Source organism: Pecten maximus, chromosome 19 (genome assembly GCF_902652985.1).
Source record: "Pecten maximus chromosome 19, xPecMax1.1, whole genome shotgun sequence".
Taxonomy (NCBI): domain Eukaryota; kingdom Metazoa; phylum Mollusca; class Bivalvia; order Pectinida; family Pectinidae; genus Pecten; species Pecten maximus.
Window position 1 is genome coordinate 2,032,104 of NC_047033.1, and position 22,638 is coordinate 2,054,741.

The 22,638-nt window shown below is 35.5% G+C and overlaps 1 protein-coding gene across 2 annotated transcripts in view; it reads right to left on the minus strand.

Moving 5' to 3' along the window:
* The window catches only part of LOC117318028 (trichohyalin-like), a 109,379-nt gene that overhangs the window by 82,868 nt on the left and 3,873 nt on the right, over window positions 1-22,638 (minus strand). For both annotated transcript variants that reach the window (XM_033873029.1, XM_033873022.1), the window contains exons 2-6: window positions 16,311-16,628; window positions 12,061-12,229; window positions 11,563-11,748; window positions 9,846-10,024; window positions 9,339-9,434 (exon numbers count right to left, since the gene is read on the minus strand). In XM_033873029.1, the coding sequence (XP_033728920.1) occupies window positions 9,339-9,434; window positions 9,846-10,024; window positions 11,563-11,748; window positions 12,061-12,229; window positions 16,311-16,628 (948 nt within the window). The remainder of the gene's footprint in view (window positions 1-9,338; window positions 9,435-9,845; window positions 10,025-11,562; window positions 11,749-12,060; window positions 12,230-16,310; window positions 16,629-22,638) is intronic.

The following is a 22,638-nucleotide window of genomic DNA, read 5'->3' on the forward strand; positions in this document are numbered from 1 at the left end:
CGGTAATATGGTATAATCACTGAGCAATCAGAACAACCATTTGTCAAGATTTATAGCCGATCGATCCACGACACAACCATAATACTCCAGGAGCTAGCTGTGTGTCTGTAGACAGCCATACTCCTGAGGAGATACCCCTGTTAGTTCGTTGATATATTCCCATAATATATAGCCAATAGTTATATGTATATTTTGGCTACATATAGTATTTGAAAAAAAAAATGACATAATGAGCAACTGTAATTTGTGTTTTATCTTTTTTGTGAAAGAATCTAATATGGATATATAGTGTTAAATTGGACTAAATCAAACATTAACATAAGTCAGATACCTGAATTGTGGTTGTAAATCACAAACAAACCTGGGACAAGTTTGTTTGTGATAATATATTGTGCCGTGAGCCAATTGATGAAGAAATGCTACACTTGGTTCTAGATGTGAAATTCTTGTTTAAACTGGGCTCCAAAGTTAACACAGCCCTCTTAATTAACACTGGATGTATTGTAATCTAAATATTTTCCTAAATACTCAGTTACTTTATGTTAAGAAGTCTTTATATAATAGTCTACTGTTTATAATATTTCATATCAATAAAGTTTTAAAGCTCAGAAACCTAAAGAGTATTGACCTAGTTTGTAAAACTATTATATCATTATAGTCATCAAGAAGCAATAAGAATTAAATTTTGTATGACTTTTGGTATTTTGATTAGGTCTCCAACTTAGATAATTTGATAATTATATATTTTTCTTTTAACCATAAATGAGTAACCCCTGCAATGTTTATTAACACTTACTACAACCCTGCACACTTCACCAAGACTTTTTTCTACATCAATTAACATCCTTTTATTTGTCTCAAATTTTGAAAACTAATTTTGTTAATTGCAATTTTATGCTATCAATATATGAATTCTTATGTTTGAAAATATATGTCATCAATTCATGTGTATCTTTTAAACATGTCATCAAGTCATGTGTATCTTTTAAACATGTCATCAATTCATGTGTATCTTTTAAACATGTCATTAATTCATGTGTAGCTTTTAGATATGTCATCAATTCATGTGTATCTTTTAAATAATGTCATCAATTCATGTGTATCTTTTGATATGTCATCAATTCGTGTGTATCATTTAATATGTCATCAATTCATGTGTATCTTTTAAATAATGTCATCATTTCATGTGTATCTTTCGATATGTCATCAATTCGTGTGTATCATTTAATATGTCATCAATTCATGTGTATCTTTTAAACATGTCATTAATTCATGTGTAGCTTTTAGATATGTCATCAATTCATGTGTATCTTTTAAATAATGTCATGAATTCATGTGTATCTTTCGATATGTCTTCAATTCGTGTGTATCATTTAATATGTCATCAATTCATGTGTATTCTTTAAATATGTCATCAATTCATGTGTATTCTTTAAATATGTCATCAATTCATGTGTAACTTTTATGTCATCAATTCAAGTTAATCTTTTTAATATGTCATCAATTTATATGTATCTTTTAAACATGTCATCAATTCATGTGTATATTGATCGTTTAAATATGTCATCAATGTATGTGTACAATAAAAAGGTTATTTATGAACTAAGCAGAAAAGATATCTTGCATATTTCCTTTTACTTAGCAAATTATGGTTTAATTATATAATACAGACTTCAATTTGAATAACTAAATTGTTCTCTATATTTTGTACTGATAACCTATACAAATTACTATTTTCCTGAATCATGGTTAAGTCTTTATAATACAACACTTAAAAATGAATTTGTACCAGAAAGTTGATGCCATTGAACTTTCGATATGTTGAGCAGCAGTACGTAACAATTAATAAAAGAATATTAACACATTGTAAAAGATAATCCAGATAGAAACGCCCTCCAAGTAAAGATGTACTAGATTTCCACCAAACATAAAATCCAACATGGAATATCATCCTGCTCCAGCTTCATTAGTATATATACATTCCATCCACCCTGTCACAATGTACTATATGTCTTCTGTGAACAGCTAGTTATATGTCCACCTCCGCAACATCAGTCTTCTGAAGCCTGATTTCAATAGTTTAGTATCAGTATCAATGCTATATTGTAACAGATCTGCACACTTTTATCTCAGCCAGATTTTTTAAACAGAAATGGGTCGGAGACAAGATGTTTAGGGCTTAAGCCCTATAATGATGTGTAAATTTCTGTCGATCAATAACCTATAGATCTGTTTCAGCTTCTAAGCATGTATTGGCGATGTTATGAGGGTATTTGGACATTAGAAGCTGTATGGAATTTCCACAATGTAGCAATATATGCACACACTAAACAATCTCTATGGAAAACTCTCCCCAGGGAAGCTTAATTCATCAATTTATCAACACTTAATTCATTTCCAGCAGCTAGAACTGATGTTTTTAAAGCAGATATCCATTACCGTTTCAGGGTAAAAGACGGTTATACAATACATGTATTTGTTTCTGTGAGAGATCTGTCAGGTAATGGTCAATTTTATATAGTTGTTGATATTATATAGTAATTTGGATATACATATAACTTTATATATGGCATTAATATTTTGGACAACTTATATGTACTTAAAAGTTCTTTAGCAATATAGTGACTATTATGTCATTTAATCAATTAACTATACTCAATATTATAGATCAATTGACTTTTGACAATTTCATATATACTAAATTTATTCCATAATACATAATACAATGAAAAAAACCCATTAATTGACAGTTTGGTTTTCTTCAGTATATATGTGTGTGAATGTGAAGTGTGTGAATGTGAAGTGTGTGAATGTGATGTTTATTGCCTTGTAATCCAAAATGAAATGTCTTTGAAAATAAAAAAATTATTAAAAAAAAAAAAAAAAATTTTTATATAGTTTTACATTATCAGGTAATGGTCAATTTCATATAGTTTTACATTATCAGGTAATGGTCAATTTTATATAGTTTTACCTTATCAGGTAATTAATGGTCAATTCTATAGAGATTTACCTTATCAGGTAATGGTCAATTTTATAGAGTTTTACCTTATCAGGTAATGGTCAATTTTTAGCAATAAGGGATGATATATTTCTAAGAGAGATTTGTAAAATAGTCAATTTTATATAGCAATAAGGGACGATATATTGTCACTTTTGACATATTAAAACTGATGAAACAAGATAACAATTTAATGAATTATTGATATTTAAAATAAAATACACCAAATCAGGTTCACAAAAAGAAGTTGAATCAACATTTTGAACAATTATCATTATTCAATATATTAATTATTTTCTTTTTTTATCTTTTGATTGTACTGAAGAATGTAAGTCTATTAGCATCAGGCATGACTCTGTAATTCTAATTTCAGAGTACCATTAATTGATCCTATATATAGAGTTTAGAGTCAAAGTTAACGGAGGGTTTATTTATGAATTACTGATATGCTTACAATTTTAAAAATGATGACTGATTCTGCAAAAATGAAGATGGCAGCTTTATTTATGTAAGTATTGAACACTTTAATTCATATTTCGTTATGTAATCTATGTTTGCTGCAGTGTACTTAGTAAACACAAATTACTGATAAACCCTCTTACACGGACAAGTCTCCATGTAAAATTAGGTTTGTAAAAAACAAAGATTCCTTACAGTAATTGATTTCCTACAGAAGCTTTGGTTAATTAAAAGACTGAATATTGCCAGCGAGATTTATCTATAAGACATTTTTCTTTAACTATAATGTTACTTGTTGATTATCCCTCTCACGAATGAAATAGGTAGACGTGTGTTAGGGACAGGCGTCATTATCAGGAAAAATACGGTCTAGCCTCATTTCAGCCATCACACATTTGTGATTGTCTGCCTTTGATACACTTGGTCGACAAACGGAAACAACCATCAAAATTATGACAACATGTACACTAAAAAGGCAATTATGTTACATTGCTTTAACTGATTTCCATTTCAGTTTTGCATAAAATTTAGAAAAATGCATAATTGTATTAAGATGTCTATGATAATCAATTGTGCTTGGCAACAATATTTTGCCCCCAAGTCAATATTGATGAAGATGACCAAAGTTCCATGCAGCATCATTAACACTGAACTTTGTTCTGTTATAAGTCTGGACCCCTGCAGCAGAACGACTCGACTGACACCGATTCTGTTATGATAGGGGACTTTGATTTTATAGAATTCCGTACATGTATGGCAGAGTCCCCAATGTTATTGTCATCTACAAACACTGCCCCCGGAAGGGGCTCAGACATACAAACACTGCCCCCTGAAGGGGCTCTGATATGATTGATGCTCCGGAATACAAAAACTGTATTCATGCCCTATGATGGATGGCTGACACTTTAAATCTTAAATGCTTGTTTTTTACTGGTATTACTAAAAAAATCCTCTTTTATGTTATATCTTTCAAATTTGATGGATTATTATAACAGTTTAAATACTTTTTTTAACAGGTATAACTAAACAAAATCCTCCTTTATATCATATCCTTTAAATCTGATGGATTATTATAACAGTTTAAAGGGTATCTATAAAGACAAACCTCTGAACATCGGCATGGCAAATAAGTCATTATAGACCAATTGGTGTCTACTGTGAGGTGTTTAAAACTATTGGGCTCAGACAGAAGCAATTAAGATTCCCTAGGATCAAGGGTTTGCATTCATGGCCCTGCGGCCCCTTATATATTAGAGCTGTTGTTACAGAAAATGAGTATGGCACGGAAGAACATACAGCCCCATCCAAGGTAAAGTTTATACCATACACGTTCTGGTGTTAAAATGCAGTGAAATTTAACAAGAAGAATTGTTAAATGAAAATGTTACTTATATAAGCATAACTACATCATGATACCACTAAGCCCACTAATCGTTTGATAAACCATTTGTTTAACTATAGTCAACAACCGAGATCTACAGACAAGATTTAAATGATGAAAAGGAAAGCAAAAATGAAATATCTTCATCAAAATTTGTCTAATTGATATGGCATTCTTAGGCAGCACAGCTACATGTCATAGTTAAAAAAGTCTACTCAGTCTAAAACAAAGGTATAATAACAGACACACAGACAAACCAGAAATCAGGTAGAACATTGAGATCGACTCAAGTCTTATTGACTTCATTTATAACATGCTTTACTAGAAGAAAAGTTCCATGGTTAAAGGACAGGTACTTTTCTACATATTGTTTGTTTTGTTCATTGATTCAACAAGTTGTATGACTAGGTGTAATACATGCATTCCAGAATTTCATTACTTAACATTTACACAATGAATTCATGCACAGTTGAAATAACCCTAGCTCTCACCTAGTGCTGACCTGTGAACCTGTTACCATTGTGCCTTCTGCAATGCCTTTTACAACAAGGTAATTACTTGATGTTATTTTTAATCTATGGTGGCATATTTCTGCCATCGAGTTGCCGGCTTACGACTAAAATTTGTCGACATATTTCTGAGAAGATGTCAACATCATAAAAAAATATGCTGACATAAACCGAAAAATATATTGACTTAATAGTTTATATTACTTACCGATATAATATTGGCATGATAATTATCTAGGTCTTATCTAAGTCGATGGCAGAAATATGCCATCGTAAGATATAAAGTCGTGTTTCCGACTTCCTAGATAATTATCACAGCGTTATTATCTCGGAAATTAAGCTTATACATTTTTCGAAATATATCGACATATTTGTTTATGATGTTGACATCTTCTCGGAAATATGTTGACATCTTTAAGTCGTTAGTCGCCAACTCTATGGCAGAGACATGCCACCATAGAAATCTGTTCATACAATGAAGACCTGACTGTATCAGGTATAAGACAACATTAACTCCTGCTGTAAGTCGACTCAACTGTTACAGTATATAATTGACGTTTTCTTTTTTGCACAAAAACAATATATTACAGTTGGAATTGATTTTAAAATCAAATTGAAAGCTACAACTTAATTAAATTCTTAAGAACAAATATCAATTTGTTAAATTTCAGTAAAAGGATAAAAACCCATTCAGTCTAAAATTAAAAGAAACCTTTTGTTATTGCTTACAAAGAACCTATTGTGTCTGATAAGGTTTATTACTGTTTGGTACTGAATCAAGTTACAAAACCCAAAACTGAAAACAGGCAGTTTAAATACAAGAATAAAATAATGAAAAAAAAGTCTGAATGTATAGCAAAAACACATTTCAAGTCAGGGGAAAAAATATCAAGACCAACTTTGTACAAATTGGAAACTACAAATGAAACTGTATACAAATATACAGTAGTACCCATGTAGATCTATCTAAAATTGGCCCATGTCAAAAAAGGGCAATAACTCTATATAAATGAGACACCTAGAACCAGAGAGATGTAAAATTTGGAATTGTTGGTGACATATATAACAGGACTTTTTTCTGATGGCTTTCTCCCCGGTCCCATTCTCACGGGGGAAGCAGCTTCATACGGTATAAACAAGGGGACATTACTCTACATTTGAGTGAAGCTGTTTAAGTCCATACCCTCTCATTTCATTTCTTTTCCACAATTTTATTGAGAGAATGAAATAATAGGACAACATAGTATACCTATAATATCAGCCCCATCCAGGGGCGCTGGAAGAGTTTTCAAAAAAAAGAAATAGTGAAAATATTAAGTAACACAAGTTTAGTTCATGGTTATAATCTCTAACAAGAATGAAGTTTTAGGACAAATTGTAAATCTAAATGTTTTTTAAGGATCAGGATGCTTCAACTGAAACTGATTCCTGCTGTCCTAAATACACTATACAAAGAGACCATGTGACATTGACACCATACTGACACCACATTGACAGACATTAAGGATCCTTGCCCCTTCACCTTGTCAGTGCCATTACAGACATTAAGGATCCTTGCCCATGCAATATTTAAAGTACTATACAAAGCCAGTGGTCAGTAAGAGTCCTTGTACAATTATTTGTGTTACTACATAAAGGACCAAAAATATTTTCTGTATATCTGCTTTAAAATGCTACTTTTAATGAAGAAATGAAGTAGATTTCTGTATAATTAAATAATAAACATGCATGCCAACTGTGCATCCTAACTAAATAAGATAATTAGCACAGTTTACAAAATATCTCCTCTGAGATGAAAACAGCTAAAAACGAGAGACATTTTGAATTAGGCTCCGCCCATTTCCTTTTATAGTCTGGGTTCCACTTTAAGGATTTTGACCTGGTATTTTGAGTACATCTTGTGTACATTAATACAGCATTAATGTTCCTCAGCTATGGTCAGCAGACACTGAAAATAACCTGTATGTTCATCACAAAGCTTATACCTCTACCAATACTTCAGTCACACCAATGCTGTAGTATTGCTGTTTATATTTTACAGACAGTAAATAGACAATTCACCCCAGCTGTCTTATTATGAAAATACTCTCTCGGCAATATTGCTGTACACATGACAAAGTTTGTTGTTATAGCCAAATCTATTTATCAGGGTAGTGACCATACTAAGGACTAATATAAAACGGTGGTCCTATACAGGAGGACTGATATAAGACTCACAGTGGTCCTAAGCTGTATAACTTACATAATGCTATGGTCATAAACAGTAGAACTGATATAAGACTCTGGTCCTAAACAATGCCTGTCCAATACACAACAAGCAAACACTTTACAAAAGTACTGATACAACATTAAATGTTTCATGTATTTTTCTTAAGTGACAATCAATCTACAAATTGAACTAAAAAAGCAAATATTAAAGCTCAACTGAAGGTATTAGAGTTAATTAAAATGTCAATGGAACATCCAATCTACAAACACTACACTTAATTCCATATGAAAATTAATAAGAATTATTATTGTATCTTTCTACACATCAGCGGTCTGTGATAGGTATTTTTATACGATTTTATCTCACTTCGCACATGATTAATTCTAAACCCTATACTTCAGTCAACTTGGACGTTCCACAAGTTTATCAGGATCAAACGATCAATAAAATTGCTGATAGCATTCATCTGATAGGTGTATTGTCAGATATAAGTCTGGAGCCCTGTAATATCAGACACAAGACCCAAATAAGGGACAGACATAAGGTACAATTAGGGGGACAGACATGATACACCATTGAGGAGACAGACATGATACACCATTGAGGAGACAGACATGATACACAATTGAGGGGACAGACATGATACACCATTGAGGAGACAGACATGATACACCATTGAGGAGACAGACATGATACACCATTGAGGAGACAGACATGATACACAATTGAGGGGGCAGACATGATACACCATTGAGGGGACAGATATGATACACCATTAAGGGGACAGAAAATTGAGGCACAATTAGGGGGACAGACATAAGGCCCAATTAGGTAGACAGACATGATACACCATTAAGGGGACAGACAATTGAGGCCTAATTAGGGGGACAGACATACCAGACTGTTTGGGGGATAGACAATTGAGGCCCAATTAGCTAGACCTACATGATTCACCATTTAGGGGACAGAAAATTGAGGTACAGTTAGGGGGACAGACATGATACACCATTAAAGGGACAGAAAATTGAGGCCCAATTAGGGAGACAGACATGATACACCATTAAGGGGACAGACAATTGAGGCCCAATTAGGAGGACACACATGATACACCATTAAGGGGACAGACAATTGAGGCACAATTAGGGAGAAAGACATGATACACCATTAAGGGGACAGACAATTGAGGCCTAATTAGGAGGACACACATGATACACCATTAAGGGGACAGACAATTGAGGCACAATTAGGGAGAAAGACATGATACACCATTAAGGGGACAGACAATTGAGGCACAATTAGGGAGAAAGACATGATACACCATTAAGGGGACAGACAATTGAGGCACAATTAGGGGGACAGACATACCAGACTGTTTGGGGGACAGAAAATTGAGGCCCAATTAGGGGGACAGACAATTGAGGCACAATTAGGGAGACAGACATGATACACCATTAAGGGGACAGAAAATTGAGGCACAATTAGGGGGACAGACTTAGTCATGAGTGATCAGCTCATTTACAAGGCTATACCATAGTCCTTTCTTAAGACAGTACCTCTATTGTCAGATAACTTTTAATAAAAATCATCAATGAGTTCCTGAAGGATCACATCTTTTCACAGCTAGATGACAGGATTGAGTCAAGTCCTCTTCAGGAAGTTATTATATGATTTGTGACAGGTTTTTTATAAATCGTGATTAATATTTGTTAGATCTCTTTTGAAACATTTGAGATCTCCATCACAATCAATATTGATTGTCTGGTTAGAGCTGAAGCTTACCTCCACAGCATCCTGCATGTCAAACTTAGGGACAGGAGATTCAGGCACCTCGATAATCTTGTTCCCTTTGGCGTAATATGTTCCGTCCATGTACTCCTACCAAAGAATCACAATAAGTTATGAACAGGAGTTGTTTTTTTTTATTTCAAGATTTTGTACAATTTGTAGTACAATTTTGTGTTGTGTTGAATCTGTGGATTGGTGATGTGTTTGTGTTTGTTTGAATATTTAGATACAGGAGTAAATTGTAAATCTTTACAATGAAGATATATATATATGTGTTTAATTCATGAAATTAGTGAATGAAGAAAACAGAATCATAAAAAGTACAACCAAAAACTCCTCTATTGATGTTTAAAAATTGATGGTTAATGAATCAAGAAAGATATCTTTTTACAAATTAAGGCTATGCATTTTCATGATTCAAAATAAACAACAGAATCATATTCATAAAAGTTCAAATGACAATGATGTCCAGTCATGACCAGTTGCTGGTTCGTTACTGACCTGTTGTTTTTTCATGGCGTAGTGGACAGCACTTTTGACTAGTAGGTCGGTGAGGACCTCTTCCTTGGCATGCCGGTCCAGACTGGCATAGGTTACCTCCCTTTGAATGCCATCTTTTGTGCTAATAACTTTTATGGAAGCCCCTCGACTAACTGCTGTTCCCACTTCTTCTTGTGTCACTGTGAAGCAACCAACGAGAAAAGTCTTAATCTACAAGTGATGATTACAGTTTATGTTATTTTTAAACTTGATTTTTTCAATCAGCAAATTGTTTTTTGAAAAATCTAATTACTTCAATAGGAAAATAACAAAAATACTGTTCAACTCTACACTGAAACCACACATTATAAATCAGAAATATTCTGACCATACAATAGGAGGGTATACAATCAACTCCAGTGATACTATAGTTCTTATGTGTCCTAACTTGTGTTACATGAAAATATCTTCTCTATAATTATATCAAGCCACAACTAATGTATTATACATGTGGATAGTTTTGTACTTTTCATAAAAAATGTGATAATGAATTTATGTTTGGCAAATCACTCAAAACAGTTAATATAAATCCATGCAGTGGTACATGTAGCTCATACTGTAAAGTTGTTCATATCTCAATTGTTATGAAAGGGGGATAACTCTAGTATAGATGTAAAGTTTAATAAGGTCTAAACAAAGCCATAAATAAAACAATTTATTAATCAGAAAGGTTAGCTTAAGAATTATTCAAAGCAGCTTATAGATTTAATTATGATAGATTTTTATCAAAACTAATTTTTTTTCCCCAAATTTATAAACATACTTGTAAACATTGATTACCTCAATTTATATTCAACTCAACACACAAATTGATCCAAAAGATGCATGCAGTTATAAAGACCTACTGATTAGTGATATTTTACCTTGTTTTACACCTGAAAAAAAAAGACAAATTTGACTAACCAATATGTGCCTCACTGGTTTTACCTCAAAACAAGAACTACATGTATTATGAATTTAACTATACTATATAAATCATTCTGAATGTATACTCATTATGATACTTTCAGACAATTCTAGTCATACTTTCTAGGAAGTTTTTTCTGGAGAACTACCAGACGTTACACTATATACCCTATACTTACGGATAGTTTCTGAGGACTCTGGTCGGACCCTATACTTACGGATAGTTTCTGAGGACTCTGGTCGGACCCTATACTTACGGATAGTTTCTGAGGACTCTGGTTGGACCCTATACTTACGGATAGTTTCTGAGGACTCTGGTCGGACCCTATACTTACGGATAGTTTCTGAGGACTCTGGTCGGACCCTATATTTACGGATAGTTTCTGAGGACTCTGGTCGGACCCTATACTTACAGATAGTTTCTGAGGACTCTGGTTGGACCCTATACTTACGGATAGTTTCTGAGGACTCCGGTCATATATACCCTATACTTACGGATAGTTTCTGAGGACTCTGGTCGGACCCTATACTTACGGATAGTTTCTGAGGACTCTGGTCGGACCCTATACTTACGGATAGTTTCTGAGGACTCTGGTCACATATACTCTATACTTACGGATAGTTTCTGATGACTCTGGTCGGACCCTATACTTACGGATAGTTTCTGAGGACTCTGGTCGGACCCTATACTTACGGATAGTTTCTGAGGACTCTGGTCGGACCCTATACTTACGGATAGTTTCTGAGGACTCTGGTCGGACCCTATACTTACGGATAGTTTCTGAGGACTCTGGTCGGACCCTATAGAAAGTGTAGCCAGACAAGCTGCCAGGAGACATCAACATACTCCGCATGAGTTTGTAAGGGACGGGGTAGTGTGACATGTCGTCGTTGAGACGTCGCTGGAGGTGTGGCATCAGAGGGTTATAGTAGAACAGAGACTTCTCAGTGAGATACCCTGTAACATCCATCAACTAGAGTCTTATCCAGGAATTTAAATATCAAAATTCAACATATACGACAAAACCTTTTACATTAAAGGCCTAGAATTGCAAAATCATTATAAATTAAAAGAAATGAAATAAAAAAAAATTCAAAAAAAATTTAACTCTTTGCTTGATTTTTTGGGGGTTATTTTCCTCAAATGAATTTTTAAATATTGCTCTTCCGATTTTGTAACTGCTTTGATTTTTCCTCTATTAATTTCTAGCTGTGAAAGTGAAAATGCTGCCATGAAAACCTAAAACTTGTTTCTATCAGCATCACTTACCCTTACTAATGACCTTCTCCAGGACAGAATCATCCCAAGACTTTGTCCAGGAGGATAGATAACGTTTAGCAGAAAATCCCGGTCTAATTTGTCTGTCAAATAAGTCCTTTTTCTTACGGCCTCGTATAAATTTCATATTCATGAAACCTCTATCTATATCGGGCGAATCCTGAAATAGATATTTTGTGAATGTTTTGAATTTCATCTCATGTTAGTGGTTATCATTGTAAAATAGATACAACTTTGATAGCCAGTGTGTTCAAAGAAAAGTAGAATATAGTATTGAACACATACAGTTCAGTTATATATAGATATGGTTTTATTAAATTTCTATCAAACTGACACTGCTGCTAATTAGGCTAACATTAAAAAAAAATACTTTCAATCTTCATTGAAGTTTACTGTATTAATTCAATTGGCATTCATATCAGCTATGAAATACATGGCCATATTGTTTACATCATGATCTAGATATGAAATCATACTCAATACTGATAAGCCGAAATTCTTAAATGAAAGTGTTATATTGACAATCATACACACACACAAGTCTATTACAGTATTATGAATTGATTTTGAAAAGAGAGTGGAACTTTGCAGGAAAATTATTATATTCTTGGACTGAAATACTTCCCAACATTTCAGTCCATCAGAAATCAGTCTGGTATCTTCAAACAAACAGATCTCACAACTTGAAGTGGTAAAGTGGAAAGTTTATTCCTTTCCATCAAGGCAACTGTAGTCTGTAGACAGGTATAGGGTAACCTAGGGTAACCCAGTCTGTGACTGATGTCTGTAGACAGGCATAGGGTAACCCAGTCTGTGACTGATGTCTGTAGACAGGTATAGTGTAACCCAGTCTGTAACTGGTGTCTGTACACAGGTATAGGGTAACCCAGTCTGTGACTGGTGTCTGTAGACAGGTATAGGGGAACCCAGTCTGTGACTGGTGTCTGTAGACAGGTATAGGGTAACTCAGGCTGTGACTGGTATCTGTAGACAGGTATAGGGTAACCCAGTCTGTGACTGGTGTCTGTAGACAGGTATAGGGTAACTCAGGCTGTGACTGGTGTCTGTAGACAGGTATAGGGTAACCCAGTCTGTGACTGGTGTCTGTACACAGGTATAGGGTAACCCAGTCTGTGACTGGTGTCTGTACACAGGTATAGGGTAACCCAGTCTGTGACTGGTGTCTGTACACAGGTATAGGGTAACCCAGTCTGTGACTGGTGTCTGTACACAGGTATAGGGTAACCCAGTCTGTGACTGGTGTCTGTACACAGGTATAGGGTAACCCAGTCTGTGACTGGTGTCTGTAGACAGGTATAGGGTAACCCAGGCTGTGACTGGTGTCTGTACACAGGTATAGGGTAACCTAGGGTAACCCAGGCTGTGACTGGTGTCTGTAGACAGGCATAGGGTAACCTAGGGTAACCCAGTCTGTGACTGGTGTCTGTAGACAGGTATAGGGTAACCCAGGCTGTGACTGGTGTCTGTAGACGGGTATAGGGTAGCCCAGTCACTGACTGGTGTCTGTACACAGGTATAGGGTAACCCAGTCTGTGACTGGTGTCTGTACACAGGTATAGGGTAACCCAGTCTGTGACTGGTGTCTGTACACAGGTATAGGGTAACCCAGTCTGTGACTGGTGTCTGTACACAGGTATAGGGTAACCCAGTCTGTGACTGGTGTCTGTACACAGGTATAGGGTAACCCAGTCTGTGACTGGTGTCTGTACACAGGTATAGGGTAACCCAGTCTGTGACTGGTGTCTGTACACAGGTATAGGGTAACCCAGTCTGTGACTGGTGTCTGTACACAGGTATAGGATAACCCAGTCTGTGACTGGTGTCTGTAGACAGGTATAGGGTAACCCAGGCTGTGACTGGTGTCTGTACACAGGTATAGGGTAACCTAGGGTAACCCAGGCTGTGACTGGTATCTGTTGACAGGCATAGGGTAACCTAGGGTAACCCAGGCTGTGACTGGTGTCTGTAGACAGGCATAGGGTAACCTAGGGTAACCCAGTCTGTGACTGGTGTCTGTAGACAGGTATAGTGTAACCCAGTCTGTGACTGGTGTCTGTAGACAGGTATAGGGTAACTCAGGCTGTGACTGGTGTCTGTAGACAGGTATAGGGTAACCCAGTCTGTGACTGGTGTCTGTACACAGGTATATGGTAACCCAGTCTGTGACTGGTGTCTGTAGACAGGTATAGGGTAACCCAGTCTGTGACTGGTGTCTGTACACAGGTATAGGGTAACCCAGTCTGTGACTGGTGTCTGTAGACAGGTATAGGGTAACCCAGTCTGTGACTGGTGTCTGTACACAGGTATAGGGTAACCCAGTCTGTGACTGGTGTCTGTACACAGGTATAGGGTAACCCAGTCTGTGACTGGTGTCTGTAGACAGGTATAGGGTAACCCAGTCTGTGACTGGTGTCTGTAGACAGGTATAGGGTAACCCAGGCTGTGACTGGTGTCTGTACACAGGTATAGGGTAACCTAGGGTAACCCAGGCTGTGACTGGTATCTGTTGACAGGCATAGGGTAACCTAGGGTAACCCAGGCTGTGACTGGTGTCTGTAGACAGGCATAGGGTAACCTAGGGTAACCCAGTCTGTGACTGGTGTCTGTAGACAGGTATAGGGTAACCCAGGCTGTGACTGGTGTCTGTAGACGGGTATAGGGTAGCCCAGTCACTGACTGGTGTCTGTACAAAGGTATAGGGTAACCCAGTCTGTGACTGGTGTCTGTACACAGGTATAGGGTAACCCAGTCTGTGACTGGTGTCTGTACACAGGTATAGGGTAACCCAGTCTGTGACTGGTGTCTGTAGACAGGTATAGGGTTACCCAGTCTGTGACTGGTGTCTGTACACAGGTATAGGGTAACCCAGGCTGTGACTGGTGTCTGTAGACAGGTATAGGGTAACCCAGTCTGTGACTGGTGTCTGTAGACAGGTATAGGGTAACTCAGTATATGACTGGTGTCTGTAGACAGGTATAGGGTAACCCAGTATATGACTCGTGTCTGTAGACAGGTATAGGGTAACCCAGTCTGTGACTGGTGTCTGTACACAGGTATAGGGGAACCCAGTCTGTGACTGGTGTCTGTAGACAGGTATAGGGTAACCCAGTCTGTGACTGATGTCTGTAGACAGGTATAGGATAACCCAGTCTGTGACTGGTGTCTGTAGACAGGTATAGGGTAGGCCAGTCAGTGACTGGTGTCTGTAGGCAGGTATAGGGTAACCCAGTCTGTGACTGATGTCTGTAGACAGGTATAGGGAAACCCAGTCTGTGACTGGTGTCTGTAGACAGGTATAGGGTAGCCCAGTCAGTGACTGGTGTCTGTAGACAGGTATAGGGTAACCCAGTCTGTGACTGGTGTCTGTACACAGGTTTAGGGTAACCCAGGCTGTGAGAGGTGTCTGTAGACAGGTATAGGGTAACCCAGTCTGTGACTGGTGTCTGTACACAGGTATAGGGTAACCCAGGCTGTGACTGGTGTCTGTAGACAGGTATAGGGTAACCCAGGCTGTGACTGGTGTCTGTAGACAGGTGTAGGGTAACTCAGTATATGACTGGTGTCTGTAGACAGGTATAGGGTAACCCAGTATATGACTGGTGTCTGTAGACAGGTATAGGGTAACCCAGTCACTGACTGGTGTCTGTACACAGGTATAGGGTAACCCAGTCTGTGACTGGTGTCTGTAGACAGGTATAAGGTAACCCAGTCTGTGACTGGTGTCTGTAGACAGGTATAGGGTAACCCAGTCTTTGGGTTTTGGACAGGTATTTACATTGAGCATCAAGTTACTGTGTGCTTTGATTCAGCTCAACAAGTTTGACAATGTTGATATTATTTACTTCATACTTCTTGAAAAAAGTGTTTGGTCTAGTTAAACAAGCACCTTTATACACTGAATACACACACTTAACTCAGGCATTGAAGTCAAACAGACACTTGAATCAGACATCAGTCAAACAGAATACTTGAATCAGACATCATAGTCAAACAGACACTAGAATCAGGCATGATTGATCCATGTCAAGCTCTTAACATTGACTGCTGCACCTCTCAGACAGTGACATTCATATTCCGTAACAACTAATAGCGCGACACCAAAATCAGACAATTTCACAAAAATATTTACCAAACTCATATATTAAGTAGATGACCAACTTATAGCAACTACAACATTATCTCATACAACATTGATTGATCAAATCACTACACCTTATTACCTGGTTGCCATAGAGAAGAATAGACTTGGCAAGGTCATCCACAGTCTTGAGGTCACCATCCTCGTCAGGCGTGAGGGAAGAGAATTTGGTCTCATCAAGGCTGTGATAATTATTTCGCCTTACAACAGGTACAACAGGGTTCTTTTGGGCAAGATCTTCAGAAAACAGCAGGAGGGCTCCCTTCCTGGTGGTGAAAGTTTTGGGAATTGGGATCTCAGGTTTGTTTGAGCGTCGGGAGAAGGTGGGCGAGCTGTCGTAAGCATACGTAGGTGCTGGCGGTTCTATAGGTGGCAGAAAAGTTCGGAAATTGTAGTAGTCCTGGAAAAATATGAAAGATACAATGGATTAGTTTAAATACATTTAAAATTCAAAATCAATCCATGGAAAGATATGAAACTGTTGCAAAATGTATTGTTCAGTGTAACACAAATAAGTGAATTTTTACTTAGAATCAATTGTGCCGTTTACCGTATATGACCTAATAAGGGCACAGGGTGCGGGTAATTGACACTGGGGGAGACCTTATTAATTTTCGTTATTCTGAAGTTTTATGAAACAGACTATACCTTATGGCAGAATACCCAAGGCTGTGGAAATGGTAAAATATTCAGTCATAAAAATATTCCAGATGAAGATATCTATTCATTATCATAAGTTAAGCTAAAATGTCATTGAATATTCCTGTAAACTTGTAAACCATGCTAGCTGTTAGAACAGAGAATGTGTGTTCCACTATTTACATTATATGTTCAAATGGAACTCTTTTGTGTTCTATTAATAGACACAGGTGATTTCCCAGATCATTTCAGACATCGTTTTCTTTTACCTAATAATTGATTTACACTGTCTTTTCTGTTCTTAAAAAAAATGAGTTGACAACATGAATTAAGTCCTTTACATGATCTTCAAATACATATGACAGTAATTGATGAGTAATTTGTATGTGTGTTTAGCATTAGTTTCGGCCACACTTTGTACTGTATCACTGAATAGACAAAACGTGGTGAAAACTTCTGTTCCAATGACTTAATTGGGTGAAGAAAATTGAACACATAAAGTTTCAAAACATTTCACATGGATTATTACTTTTGAACACCAGTTTGACACTCAGTCAAAGATTTTTTTCTTTGTGAAATAAGGTAGGGGCGCCCTTATTAGGACAGGCACACTTATTAGGTCATAAATGGTTATCTTAAATTGAAAGCATTCAATTATTACCCCAGAGCAGACATTTTCCAATGACAGAGCGGTTTGAAGGCAATTTCAGCTACCCCATGAAAGTTTGTATCATATACAGTTGAGTGTAGACTAAAGGTTACACCCAAGTGCACTCCGAGTGCACTCCGTTTGGACTTGCAGTGCACTCCGTTTGGACTCCAGGTAAACTTGGAGTGCACTCCAAGTGGACTCCGAGTCTACATGGAGTCATATAAGACACCATGTCTGCCCCGGGTCTATAATCAGACTATATCATATATAAATATTAATACTTTGATGCTTTCAATATAATTTATTATAAATAAATAGATTTTTACAAATTACTTTTGTTCTGTTCACATTACTATTTACATTTGTTTATAGTCTACTAGGAATATTTATTTTATTGTTAATACATGGTAATAATGCCTACATGTTAAATCTATATTTATTAAGATCCATAAAATACAGTTATACAATTTATGCTATAATCAGGTTTTTATGACAGTTAATTGCTTATTATTTCATATTTTATTAAAATGTAATTAAACTGTATTTCATTTTATTAAGGAAGTCAAAAATTATTTCAATTAGAATATTTATTTCTGTACACATATCATGACTTTAAAGGAAGTTTAGATAATGTATCTATATTATTTTATTGATTATTCAAAATATTGAAAGTTTACAGTATTTAATGACTTATGTGTTTTTTTTAATAAGACATTCTCTGCATGAAAGGAAAATATATCTACAGATATGTACTCAGTTCAGGCAAGTAATTATAAAATAAACATAATCAATATAGTTTACATAGGTTTACATTTTTAAATGTATTGTTAAAAAGTATACATTTACAACTGTAAATATTCACGAGCATTACCTGGTTAAAATAATGTTCTGACATAATGTACACACAAGTATGTAGTTCTGTACTACCCATAATAAATGACAGTATCTGTATCTATAATTGCTATTATTATTGGCCATGCATGACTGACTCTGGCCTGACACACCCGAGAACTGTGCCAGGTGAGTTTTAGTAGCCAGCTACAGGTACTGTCCTGGGTTCACAGAAATACCTATGTCCATCTTTGTTGTTGTATGGCTTCAAATGATGAAGCTGTGCAAAGCTGGGTGTGTAGCCTCAGGCCATCAAAACAGTAAGATTATCTCCTGACCTGAAGGAAAGGATTGTAGCTCTCCATCTGAGAGGCCTTAATCAGACCAAAATTATAAACGAAATACCGATATAATTAAGGTGGAAATGTCAAAATAAGCTGTAAAACCATTAACAAACTGGTAAACAGGTTTTAGAAGACCAACTTTATTGAAATGAAGTTATTCTATACCGAAATTAGAAAGTAAAAATAAACTGTTTCTTATAACATTGTAACCTGTCTAAACTGTAAGCCATTGAGACTAAACGTATTGGCCGATTTATGCAGGTGTCCGGTATGTAGAGGTGAAATGTTGAATGATACAAGTTCAGAAAAAAATAATGTAAATCAAATTAAGAAATGACGCAGTTCTTATCTTGTTATATTTAAAAATATAAAGACATTGCATTAAAAAAATTTTGTAAAGAAAGAGATTAAAGTAAAAAAAAAATCAGTATAATTCCCAATGGTATAATAAATGTAAATTCACTATTTCCCAAAACCAACCTATAGCCGTATACCCGTAATTAGTACACATTGTTCTCGTCCAGGAAATGGGATCATAATAGGAAACAGGAAACTGCCTGAGGTACAATTTGCCCCGTGGCAGTTAGACACTGGCAACCTATGTACCATTTACCTGGAAAACTTACCTGTTGGAACCAGAGACCTATATACTAGTTGGAACTACACGTACATCGTTTTCTCTTCCTATGCAGTCAATATCTATCATCGATGTGTCACTCATACATGTCACAGATACAGGTCATGAATGTACAATGGTTGTTCAAGACAATTATAAAATCATAAAGTTAAATGTTTAGACTTTAAAAAATAATTCATAAGGTAAGCTGCAGTTAGTGTATGGAATGTTTGATAAGTATTTACTTATAACTCAAACATGGAAATCATATTAATCTATGGTGATTTACATTATAATTGACTTCTAATACTCTATACATACTTACATTATAATATTAAAGACACAAAGTAATAGTACCAGTTTGAAATAAAATATCTTTTGTTATGTTTTTTTTATATATATATGATAATGACTTATAACTGTTGTTGTAATAGTATTTTAATAGTAATGAACAATCATATCATTTCAAAAGTGTCAGATATAGACAGTCACAAGTCTGTACCTATATTCTATATGAACTTGGTATATAGGTTAGCCCGAGTTTCCTCTGGCCCTGACACCATATACACCAGATATGGTGTCAGGGCCAGAGGAAACTCAGGCTAGGTAAAGGTAAGGTGTGATGACCAGTTTCCATCTAACAATTAAGGGGGTCTTTATCTAGTTAGATGACTATGTACACCTGTTCTGATCTTCATAAGGTATAAGGCAGGTATAACAAAACAAAAAAACAGTTGGTTTACCAAATGGAAATGTAAGTCTGATGTTAAACTCTAAACAAAACTAGACATTGGATCCAGAATATGCTATAAGCTTTCTTTTGTATTGTATGTTAAGTAATATATATACTGTTGGAAGTAAAGTATTTGAAATATTAAAAACAGTAGTACTTTGAGTACAAGATAGTTCCAGTACACATTCAGACTCTACATTTTGAGAGACCACAAACAACTTGCCAAATACATTTCTGTTTATTCCCAATATCTATTCATTTATGGCGTGGCTTGTTAAAATTCTTCAAATCAAAGGAATGCTGTCATATATTTTTCAACAAAGTGCCATATCTATTCAGTCACTTATACAGGGTTTTCTAATAAAAAAAAAAATCAATTATATTAGATGCATTGTTTGTTAACCAAGTAAAAATGAACCAACACAATTATATGGTATATACAAAGATAAAACAGTAACACATATCTTATTGTTACATGTTTTAGGAGTCTTAATTGTATAGTATACATCTATATATAAACATTATGTGTATATGTACTTGGTTACAGGTACATGTGATACATGTGGACCAAGGTAGAATTGGGGCCTGATAGGACTCCAGGTAAACTTGGAGTGCACTCCGAGTGCACTCCAAGTTTACCTGGAGTCCAAACGGAGTGCACTCCAAGTCCAAACGGAGTGCACTCGGAGTGCACTTTGTGTAACCTTTAGTCTACACTCAACTGTATCTTAAGCTGACCAACAACTTTTACATTTTTTCTGTTTCAGGTTTAAAAGTACAATGAACCTTGGGTATCTGACTCAAATGCAGCTCAGACTTTTATATTCCAGGTATATTTGTATGGTAATAGATTTTGGTTTATTTCCCACACTGTTCAGCATAAATTAATCAGAAAAACAGCCATTTCACAGTCATCAAAGGTCAGTACTAATCAGACAGAAACAGCCATGTCACAGTCATCAAAGGTCTGTACTAATCAGACGGAAACAGCCATGTCACAGTCATCAAAGGTCTGTACTAGCTAATCAGACAGAAACACGTACACGGTATGGCTATTACATTTACCTACAGAACAGTCTCAAATGTAGCCATTCATTGATACCAGTTTGATTATATCAAATAATGTTTTAAATATTGCGATACCCTAATATTATACATGTTTATACTAAAGTGAGATATCTCCTGAATCCAGTGATATTTTTTTTTACTTTGATAAGTAACTGTCACTGCCAAATGATGCCAATTGATTTTATATTTCACACTCTACTGAACACCTTGAGTCTAAGTCAGTTATAGAGGTTTTCCATCCTGCACCAAAAACATTTCAGAATTTACATCATACATCAAGAACTATATAAGAGACTTTTTGCATTAAAATAAAAGGTAAATTATAAACTATCAAGCAAATTAGCACCATATTCTGGGCAGCATTACATAGCCTATCTGTACATGCCTGAATGTTCTTGTATCTTATTTGGATAGTCTGCCACCCCAGATAATCATTATGAAAGAGTGATTTTGTACTGTCTTAGATCTAGAGTTACTTCCCCTTGCAAGATATTTCACTGTGCAATTTTAATTCAGTTCCTGTATAGTAACATTTACGAAGTGTTTTGTAGGACTATAGCTGTGTTCTTCATGTTTAATTATTGTAAATCTTAACTCCTGAAAGTGTTTAAAAATAATTTTCATGTATTAATTTTTTCTTTGATAACAATCAACTGCCGAACGTTATATAGCGTTTTCATTTCTTCTCCTTCATTTTTTTTTCACTTTTTAATTAATCATTTTTCAAATTATTTTGTTAAAAATTAAATAATGAAAAAAAAGAGAAAAAAATCAATATCAAGCCATAATTTACAATGATGTTGATTGATATATATCCCAGTGGTTCTGATCCTGACTATATAACTGAGCACACAAAACAAACCCATTCCCTTTCCAAGGCATTTTATTTTTCCCCAAAGGACATAAAAAATTCCTAATTGTGTCCAGAGCTTAAACGTTCTGAAAAACACAGAAGAATACATGATGGCAACTAATGAACAAAACAGATCTAGGAAGAAAGGAGAGTCAAAGTTGGTATGTAAAGTTAGAATTTACACTGCATTATAAAACTGGTCCGAATGACACTCAGAAATCAATTATATACAATATGTACATTTTTAACATGTTTTATCTGTAAGATTTTCAAGTTAGGTCAAATAGTTTTTCCAAAAATATGAAAACAATGTATTCATTTAAGGCTCAGTCCAATATTTCAAGACATTTTTGTTAGATTTAGGGGCTTGTAAAGCTTTTTTACCTGGTGTAATCATCTTTCCAGCATTTCAATGCCAACCTCTGTTTTAAGGACCTTTTTAAACCCTTAGATACAAATAAATCCTGCCAAGTATTGCTATCAAAAAAATACATGTAATAAAATGTCTGTATGTAACTTGAACAATAACAGCATTGATGTCTTTTATTAACACTTAATATACACCTGCATGGAGTAGCTTAGATTTCGTGAGAAGGTAGTGAAATTCCCATCAATAATTCAGAAACACTGTGTACTTGATCACAGACTACAAATAACATTATACAGATATAAAG